Source organism: Schistocerca piceifrons, chromosome 2, assembly GCF_021461385.2.
Source record: "Schistocerca piceifrons isolate TAMUIC-IGC-003096 chromosome 2, iqSchPice1.1, whole genome shotgun sequence".
NCBI classification, from domain to species: Eukaryota; Metazoa; Arthropoda; class Insecta; order Orthoptera; family Acrididae; genus Schistocerca; species Schistocerca piceifrons.
The window spans coordinates 443,170,253-443,183,107 of record NC_060139.1 but is presented as its reverse complement, the minus strand read 5'-3'; the positions used below and the strand labels follow the sequence as shown (position 1 = coordinate 443,183,107).

Below are 12,855 nucleotides of genomic sequence, written 5' to 3'. Positions count from 1 at the left end.
CTAGATGGCGCTGTAAGCATCGCAATGTAAATGGGTTCAGCTAAAAATGACAGATGAATCGCAATATGATGGCTGTGACGTGAGCAACATATTAAACCAAACGTACTGGTCGCACACGTTTGGTATTCAACAGGCGTGGCGCTGTTGTAAGCCTATTCATCGCGGCAAGTACCACATCGGATGGGAAAAATCAGATTTTCGTACATCCATATTTAAACTGGATGAAGATGGGGCACAGCTGGTATAATTTTTATTAAAAATGAAACTCCTCCAGCTGTACCTAAAATTTTATATTTACTTGGCTACTAGTTTCGACGTTGCCTCAACGCCATCTTCAGTACTGAACCACACACAATTGGTATCATCAAAGTGTACGGGCCTGAAGATGGCGTTGACGCAACGCCGAAACTAGTAGCCAAGTAAATATAAAATCTTAGGTACAGCTGGAGGAGTTTCATTTGTATAAAAAATCAGATTTTAGTTGCCCTGAAGCCAAACACTACAAAAAAACAAAATGACATCGATTTTTAACTATCCTGGGGCCAAAACCCGAATAAAAAGCAAAATGAGGTCGCTTCTTAATTGTTCTAGGGCCAAAAAGCACGTAAAACGTAAAATTACATCGGCTACTAACTGTCGCGAGACTGATGCAAGACATGCGAAATATGCTATCCACCGTTTTCTGCCACAAGTTGAAATCGAGAAACATCATGTTCCACAATAGATCTTCGTGTCTCGGGGCCACGCTCAGAATGCATTGCGCAATGCCTGCCTTCATTTCAGTTGCGTTAATAACTGGAGCACTGAACACAACATATTTCAGATATGTCCACAAACCGAGTTGACACGGATGAAAGTCAAATGATCTGGTCGCTCAGACCGTAGAGAAATGGTGACTGATAATTCTTTCATTTCCAAAATATCTCTGCAGTAGCCGCTTCACTGGCTGTACAATGCACGGAGGAGCGCCATCTTACATAAAAATAATCCTACCCAGACATCCTCGCTGCAGAAAGGGGAGGGGAGGGCAAACGACGCTGGTGCACAAAAGATGCTCATAGCGTTTAGCACTGACGGCACAGGTAACATGACGTGCAGGACCCATCTTGTCGGAAAAATACGCTTCACAATAAAAACTGCCGTCAACCCGCACAACACAGTTACCTGTGCAGAAAGAAGCGGTGCCGATTAATGTTCGAGTGGATTTTCCTTTGTCCATATTCTGCAATTCTTTGTATTGACGTGTCCTTGGAGATGGAAATCGGCTTCATGCATCCACAGAATGTTCCATAGCGATTCATTATCCACTTCCATGTGAGCAAAAAATTCTAGAGCAAACATTTGTCTTACTGGCAGGTAAGTGTGATGCAACTGGTGAAAGTGGATAATTTTGTATGGATAGCAATGCAGGATGTTTCAGAAAATTTTATGCACTGTGGTCACAGTCATGTCGAAAGTTTCGGCAATTCCTCGTGCATTGCAAGTTTGTGCACCACTGCTCGACCCCTCCTGAAATGCTGTGGCCACATCTTCTACTGACGTTAGATCAATTGGTTTCCTCCCTCTGGAAAAATTCATTTAGAACCTGTCTTTTCCAATTTCTAATCATTTTCTCCAGACCCTTGCCAGACAGCAGACCAACGTGTTTTCATACGCTTGAGTGTCCGCAACTTCTGCAGAGCTACTGGCACTCAGCCACTGTTCTTGTAAAATAGCTTTACCAGCCGATTTCAATCCTGCATAGAGACAGTTATACTGAGAATGTACCCCATGTCTTTTATTTTGCATATTCTGCCGTATTTTTTTCCGTAATGTTTCCCCCTTCTCAGATACTATTTCGTTCAAATTTGGCTTCATTCTGAACATTGGTTCGTTTCATGCAGCGTTTTGAAGCTGTAATTTTAGTTATAATCACCGCAATGTGGATGATCTGTCTGTAAACCTCCATCCGAATTTGGATTTGCTTGTAATGGATGGTTATACCGTGTCAGCCTGTGGTGGTCTGGACGATGTGTATCTTGTTAATGCGAGGTTCTTAAGAAAAGGGGTGATAAACTGCTACTGTTCCCTACAATTCTGATTTTCCGTGTGAGATAAGTAGTCTCTTTTTCGATCTTCCACATATTTTACGTTGCACTGCAGATGCACATACGCAAATCTTATGGCAGAGTTTACAAAAAATGCTTCATATGCACCCAAACGCTACATCTGTTTATTTTGTTAAACAGATATATTGCACATACTGTATGAAGACAAATAATATCCTGCTAGATCAGCTCTTAGTATCATGGCAGTGATTACACCATGATATTGACACTTACTTTGAGCCAGCCGAGGTGGCCGAGCGGTTCTAGTGCTACAGTCTGGAACCGCGTGACCGCTACGGTCGCAGGTTCGAATCCTGCCTCGGGCATGGATGTGTATGATGTCTTTAGGTTAGTTAGGTTTAAGTAGTTCTAAGTTCTAGGCGACTATTGACTTCAGAAGTTATGACCCATAGTGCTCAGAGCCATTTGAACCATTTTTGAACCTAGAACTGAAAAGCAATACCACTATTTGTCGACGTAAGCAGTCTTCCGTAGGATAAAAAACTTGGTTTTATTTTCAGCAGAAAACTGTTGTAGGATCGCTGCTAAACAGTTCCGTAGCATCCGATAATAAGTGCTTTGCAATGTGCGAACAACACTCTCCGTAAGCTAGGGACGACCCGACGCTGTATTGACTACATTGCATGTAGAAATATCTGATTCCGTCACCACAAAAACTAGCCATAACATATCAATTTAAGTTCGCTCCTAAACTAATATGCCATATGACTTTAATAAAACTAGATCGGTTCTACAGTATGGTTAGAAATAAATATAAAACTCGGCCCTTAGATATTGGAGAGCGATGACAACGCACGTACGTACTCTTCTAGTGAGAAGACTTCACGTTCTAGAGACATGACGCCAAGATGAAGGTACCATTTGTCCTACACGGGATCGATACCGCGTCATCAAGAGGCATACAGGAAATAAATTGGTGAGGGAACGAGGGAGCATTGGAGACCATTTTGAGGAAATATACTTTTAATCCACGATTTATAATTATGAAATGGACTGTTCGTGTTAGACACTGTAGATGACTGTCTAAATCTATCGATACAGAGGTGTTATATTGAAACAGGAGGAATATGGGAACTGAAATCTTACTCCCTGTTATGCGTTCTGCAGTACTGCCTGAGCTTACTGAATGCTACTGATACCTGCAGTCGCCACATAAAACATAAATCTGGAAAACAAGATACTAAAAAGTCGATTGGGAAAAAGGGTACCTTACAATGAGTGCAGCCAGTGGAAAACCCTACATTTTAATCAAGGGTCGCTCATGTATAGTTCTATCGGTTTTAAGTCACGTACAGTAAAAAAAGTAATTAGAGACTTCTTCGCACTTATTTAGGGAAACACAGAAAATCTAGATCAATATAGCTAGTGAAGCACTTGAACACTGGTCTTCCATTGCCCCATCGACCACGGGGCAATGGTGCAATGGTAAGACAATGGACTCGCTTTTGGTAGAACCAGAGTTGAATTTACCGTTCTGTCTTACCGTTCTGTCATCCAGTTTTAGGAATTGCTTAAGGGACATGCCGAGACGACTGCTGTGAGAACTACTTGGCCCATTTCCTCCTCCATCATTTCCCAACCAGAACTTTTGCTCCGTCCCGGCACGTTAAATCCTAATATTCCTTCCTTTTCTTTTACTAAAACTGTGTGATTCCACATCATGATGATTCGCTTGTATAACTCGTCTCTGAACTCAAGAAGAAACTTCATTGAATCTACTAATTATTTCATGACTTGTTTGTCAGAGAGGCTTTCGTACAGCATTCAGGATCTCTCAACTGTGTCTCAGGTGCTTCGCATCAACAGACAGTGTATGGACGTTGCTGCAATTGGGCAGATTATCAACCTGATGTCCAACGACGTGGCCCGGTTGGATGTGGCCGCCCTGAACGCCAACGGGCTGTGGATGAGCTTCATCTCCACAGCCGCCATTACCTACCTCCTGTACCAGTACGTGGCGTGGGCCGGGTTCGCAGGTGTCGCGTCCGTGGCCATCATGACTGTTCCAACACACAGTAAGTATCCAACACTGCTAGGAAAGCACGCAAAATTGATGAATGTCACTTAGGCATCTCGAGTTATTGTCAAGGAACTGGTTTTTTCGCACCCACCTTATACTTCGCAAGCCACCTTTCGGTTCCTGACAGGGGACGCCTCTGATATCACTGTGATTCACCCAGTTTCCTCTTACAGCGACAACTGGTGCACGTGAAGAATGAGTCAGCAGTAATCTTCGAAATGAACTCCGGTTTTCCTGATTTTCCTGTCTTTATCATTTCACAATATGTTAGTCGGAAGTAGCACGTTGCTGCGGTTTTCTTTGTACCTACGGTTTCGAAATACTGAGAGTAAATCAATCTGTAACGTTTCTCTAGCGGCGCCAATTACTGGATTTCGACCAGCATCACCGTGACACTTTTGCGCTACCTAAGTGGACTGGCGAGAAGACATTTTTGAGTCTTCTCTATTCCCTCTACCAGCCTAACCCGTTAACCGTTCGGATAAGAAGAGCAATATGCGAGTCTTTTATAAGCTATATTCTTCGAGGGTGGACTAAATTTCCTTAGCATTGTCCTCAGTATCATATCTGCATTTCCCTACGGTTTGTTTTACACTGTCTTTCCAGTTTGCTGTTCGGCAATAATGTAATTAAACAATAACATGTTTTTGTTTATGTTTTGCTGTAAGTTGCCACTCCTTGCTCCAGGCGACGATCCTATGCCGATATTTCTCAAACCTTTTCTATCTTTTCCACTTCTCTGTAAGTAACACCGTCAACTACAAACAGCCTTATGGAGATTCCGACGTATTCGTCTACATCTTTTATACAGTGAACATTAATGGTCCCAAAACACTGTCATCTTTACGTCTCTTTATTGTAATCTTTACGTCTCACGATTTATACACGAAAAAAAAATTGGGTTTTACGTCCCGCCAACATCGAGATCATTAGAGATGAAGCACAAGCTCGGAATGTTTCAGGGTCGAGGAAGGAAATAGGCCGTGCCCTTTCAAAGGAACATCCTCGTTAAGAACTACATGTTGTTTCCTGTTTGCCAGAAACTCTTCAATCCAGTGTCAATCTGATATTCTGCACGCTTGTACTCTGTCCATTAAGTAGCAATGCGGGACAGTACCTAAAACCTTCCGAAATATCACGTCAACCGCTTGAAGGGGCGGTATTTCCTGCCTCCTATTCCTCGTGGTCGAATAGAGCGAGATCGGGGATTCAAAAAATCGTTCTTCGCAGAATCTACGCTGATCCCTACAGTGGAGATTTTGTTCCCCAGAAAGGTCATAATACGCCAGCATGAAACATGTCCCATAATTCTGTAATAGTTTGATGTTTGTGCTGTAGCCTTATAAGTATGTGGAACATTCTGACCACATTTTTCCAATCTTTGGGTACCCTCCGTTCTTCCAGTGGCCTGCGATAAAAATCTGGTAAGAGGAGAGCGGTTTTAGTTGATTTCATACTACGCAGTCCATTTCATTTCCCACAAGGCTGTCCACTACACATGTATCCATTGAACTGACTTTTTTCTTTCCATTCTTAAACTCATATTTTTTCGTGAAAGGTAGTTATAGTTCTAGTATTATATTAATGTTTTGCACAATTTTTGAGAAAAGAAAAATATGGGTAACAAAGAAAGACGTTACCGTAATGAATATATATGTTGTGGAACCGTTGTCAAAGCAGCATGTTTTATGACACTATCTCTCCAGGATGATCTAGAGCTGCCATCAGACAAAGTTATACCACTGTTTTCTAAATATTATCCAAACAACTTGAGTTGAGAAAAATCTTTAACTCATTAGTGAATAGATATGCAGAGTGATTATAATCAAACTCTCGCTACTTGAGAGGACTCCCATGAAAAACGAGTGATCGTAGGACGCCGAATGTTTACGGGAACATTTTTAAGGACATGCGGAAGAGAAATAGCGAACAAACCATTGAAAGACGCACTTCAATTGCCACATGAGAGTGTAACATTTGTTAATTGTATTCCACGTTTACGTTTCAGGTTACACATGTTGCTCGATGCGATGACCATCTGCAGCCACGGCTGCACGGAACAGTATTAGAGACAACATTTCACCGTTGTTCGCAACACTTTTCGAACGGTGGACCGTGGAACGTTAAGCTGTGGTGGCACAGCTCGTGCACTGCGTGAAGCTCGCGTATTGCTTCCAGCATTCTCAGCCATGGCTACAGCAACTTTCCAACAATTTGTGACGCAGTTGGCCGTAAGCCTCTCCTAGGGGCAAATCGCCAATTAATTCGATCTTATGAATCTTGTTCTTCAACGCTGATGCGTAAAGAGGATCTCTGAATATTTCTATAACTCGTTGATACTCGCGAAGAGCAACGGTGTTATTGTTGTTGTTTTGATGACTCAGCTTTACCCGTAAAGCCGTGCTCAGCTTTACCAGCCTCATGTTGGCTGTTGTTGCTTATGTTTCCTTCTACACTGGTTCAAGTAGCGAAAGTTTTATTTTGTAGGGAGCACATTGTGCTCATGTGGGAGCGACCTAGATGCTTGTAAAATAATAAACTGGTAGCCAAGATCGCAGGAATTCTTTTTATTCCGTGATTAACGGTTACGGCGAAGCTAAAGCCGCCATCATCGGATCTTGGGATCCTAAGATCCGATGATGGTGGCTTTAGTTTCACCGAAACCGGTAATCATGGAATAAAAAGAATTCCTGCGATCTTGGCTACCAGTTTGGGTGTGAAATCTTATGGGACTTAACTGCTAAGGTCATCAGTCCATAAGCTTTCACACTACCCAACCAAAATTATCCCAAGGACAAACACACACACCTATGCCCGAGGGAGGACTCGGACCTCCGCCGGGACCAGCCGCGCAGTCCATGACTTCCACGCCCAGACAGCTCGGAAACTCTGAAAACCTTGGACGCAGCAGAGAGGAGCGAGGACGTGTTACCTCGGAAATCATGCATGCTGGATTATTTCTGAGAATTTTTACTCTGAGAAGCATACCGTATTCATAATTAATGGGGATAGGTATTTCCTCGCAAACTTTCCGTGCTGGACGACAAAAGACTAAAATATGGTTATCCTTCCGGCCCCGCTACAACATCGGCCGGCCGCCACTGTATTGTGCTTCAGCGCTCAGGTGCCCCGACTTCCTGTGTGAAGCAGAACCAACACACCTGTGCAGGCTTTTCCACCCAGGGCTTGAGTTACGCCTGCCGTTTCATTCCCATTGGAGTTCTAACCTCTACTAGTATAGGCAATCATTCATTATGCTAGTTTGATAATAAAGACACTCTGTCACTTTTCATGCAATAAGCGTTACCAACTATGTACAAGGTGTACGTGACAGTGTCAGTCTTCTTTAAATATTCATATATATGATGTACAGCCTATCAAATGATACCTAATTCTGGTTGTAAATCACGGCAAAGTATGTAGATTAGTTCTTTTAAGGTGCGTAATTACATTCACCTTACGGAGTTTACGATTCTAATATATGCCGTAATTGTTGGAAGAATTATTTGTGTGTTGCATTGTTATATTGCTTGATGATACAATGTGTGCAAGCAATTAGACATAACTGAAATTCCTACATAGCTACTACAGCTAAACCTTCAGTATGCTAGCCTCGGCTACTGTATACCATACTCTGTCACTCTACCATTTAACTAGTTTGCCTTTAGTAGTGTTAACGATCATTTTAGAATTATATATTATTTCACTCGATTGTTGCAGAACTATAACTTACATTTGCTCAAGTCATCCATTTGGTTAATATGGACCGCTTGATAGATATTAATCATACAGTGTGTTACAATAGTACTCAATGTTTTTATGGCCAAAAGTAGGAAAACGTACTGTTGACTTACACTAATGTGCGGGCCATTCTATTGTATGGTAAACACCTGCCTGTTGGCACTACACAAGGTGGAAAATGTGGTTCTAATTCTTTAGCCTTCCTTCTCAAAGAACTACCGCACTCGTGAAGACACGCCTGGTGTCCTGTGGACTCGGTCAGATGCATGACACACACTCCTTCCATGTGTGTGAATACTTCTTGAGAGTAAAATTCGGCAATACCTTTAAAAGTTTGCACACTGAGAAATTTATAGTATTAACGTCAGGTGAACAGAGCTCATGCTATTGCGTCTCTTCGACCAATCCGTCGCTCATTAAATGATTGTGTAAGGTGATGCTACTTCACTACCATTCCAAACCAGTAACTTGCAGCGAGGCGGGATGGAGGGCTGCCGCCGCATTCCGCTGTCAAAATCTGGAAAGATGCTGAGCTGACATCACGAAATCTGCACTCGCGTACTCAAGTGGGATGGTTACGCCACGTTCAGGCCTGCCACTGCAGCTAGGGCAGCGTGGTACCACGTAAGCTGCCATACTGGTGACCTGGGTTACACTGTAACTGGGCCTGGAACTGCCCTGCTTTCGTAGTCTAAGTGATCATAAGTGGCGTCCTGTCGGCGTGGCCACAAATACTGCCGTCTCGTCATGCAGCATCTGCCGCAGACCACAGCCTTCCCTGGGAAGTACTCCACGCCAGTCGTCGACCCAACTGGTCATCCAACCTCAGAATGGGTCAGTGGGCTGCGCCTAGGCCAGAGGCTGCTGAGAGCCGAACTGGTGTCCAGCTGCTAGCCTACTTCTGGCTGACTTCATCCAGCCATCGGAAGCCACTCGGGAGTTCTTGGCTTGCAAACACCTCCTGAGTTCGTCTCGTCGCTGACCTGTTTCCACGCTTTTGCCGCCGATGTGCCGCTGGCGCTGCTTCGGCTGCACGGCCGCTGATGCCAGCCACTCTGACCATTGCCGTCCATGCACAGCCGCCGTGCCACCTGTGTTGTGCTGACAGGGGCTTGGCTGCTTGAAAGTATCGCACACCATCGAGGTGACGACGCCTCCGGCTGTTATATGACTTCTGTTAAATAAACGTGATGCTGTTTTGACAGTCTGTACGATTCCAAGACGGGCGAGAAGGTGGCTTTCCGTGCTCACTGCCCTTTCAACCAACCGCAACGTCATCTTAACTTCCTAAGACGTCTATAACACTCGGGTCATCCTGGTCCCGTTACACACGAGGTGTGGAAAATAAATCACATCTGTTATCTTTCTGTCAATAGCACGAGTAATTCATCGTGCGTAAATTGACGGTAAATAGCATCTGTTAATTTCTACGATGAAGTCTATCACCCACAATTCTTTGTCACACATTGATACTAAACCGAGCCTTACGCCTTGCTTCCACGTCGCCCGAGGACTTCCATCTGTCCACATGTCACTACTGTAATTTATTATTATCTTATTCTGTGTATATCCCACCTCATCCGTAAATAAAATGCAAGCTGAGAATTCTGTATCTTCTGCACACCGTCTTGGAATCCACATGAAGAACTGAAATCTAGCTTGGTGGTCATGTGGTCTGAGTCCTTGCAGACTAAGAAGTACGGATAAAGTAACTATTCGTGAGCAGTAATCACACAGGAGTGTTGTTTACACATATAGAAGCTCCATGACTTTACATACTTGTTTCAAAACCTTCCTCTACTCGTCACAACACTCGCGCCTCCATATTAGGCATGCGGCTTGTCCTCGATAGCGTTTGATCCCATGACTGCAAGTAGGTGGGACAACCTGCTCAACACCTGTTTTCCTATGGAATATGGCGTGGAGATTAGCGTCACATGACACGTGCCTTTCGCTAAACAGTAGCAGAATACCATCCCTGCCAATTCCCGCGACAAGTATTAGGAATGTGTTTTCCTTTCTGTGTTGTTCACGCTCCATTCCAGCACAACGTCAAAACGACATGCATGTAATGGCTGATGTACGCAATAGTGCCACGTCTGACACAGCATCACAGTTAGGGGGCTCAGTACACATACAGTCAATAAGAAATGAGCAATGACCGTCCACTCCTGTGCCTACACCACGGAATACCGATGTTCTCGATAAAAGTAAAATATCCCGTATATCAACAAGTATGTGTTTTCGCCTTACTACCTGTTGGAAGGATATGGGTCTTTCCTTAAACACTGTCGTGTATATTTGTGGTAAACACTGCAATTCGGTATACCGTTTTTCCTCCTACAATTAAATCTGTGAGGAGGGTGTCATTGACACACACCTCAAAGGTTGCAGACGCTAATGTCCACTTGTTCTGAGACCAGACAAAGGCAACGACGTGCCACATGTAGTACGACCGTGCCTAGTGATCTGCTGCGGTTTTAAATCCGGATTAACATCTGTTTCATTTACTAAGACTTCAATTAGAGGCAACATGCGGGTTTTCCACAAAAGAACCTAGAATCTGTGATTTCTATGTTATAATTTCTTTAAGTTACGCGCCTCTTATCACCTACAAAGTAATCGTGGAATGACTGACGTTACTTTGGACCTATTACACTCGCTATAAGATCTATTTTCAAACTTTCTCGGCTAATCCCATATTACTAAACCTTAGCACAATTTACCATTGCAGTAGGGTATAATAAAGGACATTTTGTACAAAATTTGATATGTAACGTATCACCAGACACCTAATAATGGTAATTAACTATGACTTCCTTTGAATAAAACGTGGAGTAGTAAGCTTTACGATGCTTTAGTAGCAATGTGACATTTCCACTCTTTAGTCTTCTAGGGTTAATTTCACGCAATAGTTGTTGAAGTTTATATACATTAGACAGCCTGCCGGTGTAGCCGAGCGGTTCTAGGCGCTTCAGTCTGGAACCGCGCGACCGCTACGGTCGCAGGTTCGAATTCTGCCTCGGATGTCCTTAGGTTAGTTACGTTTAAGTAGTTCTAAGTTCTAGGGGACTGATGACCTCAGCTGTTAAGTCCCATAGTGCTCAGAGCCATTTTTTTTTATACATGAGAGGCATGCAGTGCAATATCATCAGTAAAACGGAGGTGGTTACCTTATTGGTCAAATAATACGCAAGCTCCCAATTCTGTTCCAATATAGGGATCTGGAAACTTCCTATGGTGTTAGCTAGAAAATATTTCATGATGTGAAAACTCCTTACCTCATAATTCTTTCAGCTCTACGTATCTCACTATCTTTACCAAGTGTAATAGAGGTGCTAACACATACCTTTCGCTGTACTGACGTGCATTGACTCATTGTCGTTTTTTATCTTGTGGTGTTAGTACAGGTTCAGTTGAAATCGCGTAAAAAGCTTTCTCAGAACCAAAAAATCCTAGATAAAGTGGCAGCTTAAATTTCATTCACGGCTTGCGAATGGTTCGTTGCGCCATATGCGCTTCTTCCATTTGTGGACAGCAAGTGTAGTATTGAGCAAACATGAACGGATATGAAGAATTATTCTGTACTAGAAGTATTTACGAAAACGTAACAGACATATCAGGATTCAAAATTTCGAAAACATTCTTCTAAAGTGTCACTGGCGTGTTTCTTCAAAATTAGTGTCATTTATTATTGAAGTGTATGTTTTGCTCATGAAGATTACTTTATTCTATTGGTATTTCAGTCATGAAATTGTTGATGGTTCTGTTAGCTTGCTTCCATCTGTCGTGACTCACAAACCTAGAATAGCTTACTAAGCTGGAGGCCTCCTTTTAACGCGAATAAATTCCTCTTAAGAAAATACAATATTTTTTGTTCATTTTTAAATACTTATTTCTGCACCAGGAAACTGCAGAAAAACCAGTGATATCACATACTTTTTATTTACAGTTTACACAGGAAAGCTCTTTGCACGATTTCGCAACAAAATCGCCCGAAGAACCGACGAGAGGATGAGGATGATGAACGAGATTGTGCAAGGCATCCAGGTGATCAAGATGTACGCCTGGGAGAAGCCCTTCGCAGAGCTCGTGGCTGCGGCGAGGAAGTAAGTAAAGGAACTTGTAAATGTTGGCGCTAGACAACTTTGGTCAGGAGTCGTTAAAACAGACCTTTGCGTTATTTGTTTCAATGGGAGTGGCTCTAACCGAAGTTGGTCATATGACACATCAATGACAAAACGCAGATCGCTTACAGTTTTTTCATCTTTTCGCATTACATGCCAATGCGAAGTCACTTGTCTTTAACCTTGCCATTGTTTTGTGTGTTCATTTCCCAAAAGTCTCCGTTTTTTCTTCATCCCCAAGCACCTGTTCGCAAATAGATTCCGGTATGTAGACAGACGGAAACGTGAGTTCTACAGGGTATTTCACAATTCATGTTACATACTTGTAGAGGTTGTATAGGGGACATTGCAGATCAAGTTTTACGTAGGAACCCATGTCCGGAAACGTCATTAAACGACGCTACAGAGCGTCAACGTTACATGAGATTAGTGTTTAATGTCCCGTCGACAATGAGATCAGTAGAGACGGAGCACAAGCTCGGATTAGGGAAGGATGGGAAAGGAAATCGGCTGTGCCCTTTCACAGGAACCATCCCGGCATTTGCCTGAAGTGATTTAGGGAGTCCAGTGTGCTAACCACTGCGCCACCTCGCTCTACGTCAACGTTACAAGCTTTGACACATATATATACATGATGACGGAGAAGAATAAATTGATCAGTTTGAGGCAAGAGACCCTTTCCGGAAGTGAACCAATCGAAAGTTATAAACGAAAACCGTCCTGATATCTCTGACAGTGGAATATATGCACTGGTACTGTTGTTGCTACCATTGTAGGGTACCCAACATTCACAGGTGGTAGTTTGGGCCAAAACAAGGAAAAATGCCAGTATACAAGGACTCTAAAATGCATACCTGAG

General features: G+C 43.0%; 1 protein-coding gene across 1 annotated transcript in view; it reads left to right on the top strand.

Moving 5' to 3' along the window:
• LOC124774916 (ATP-binding cassette sub-family C member 4-like) overlaps positions 1 to 12,855 on the top strand; it is a 296,627-nt gene that overhangs the window by 139,976 nt on the left and 143,796 nt on the right. Inside the window, exons 6-7 of the mRNA XM_047249591.1 lie at positions 3,898 to 4,123; positions 11,822 to 11,978. Coding sequence (XP_047105547.1) covers positions 3,898 to 4,123; positions 11,822 to 11,978 — 383 coding nt within the window. The remainder of the gene's footprint in view (positions 1 to 3,897; positions 4,124 to 11,821; positions 11,979 to 12,855) is intronic.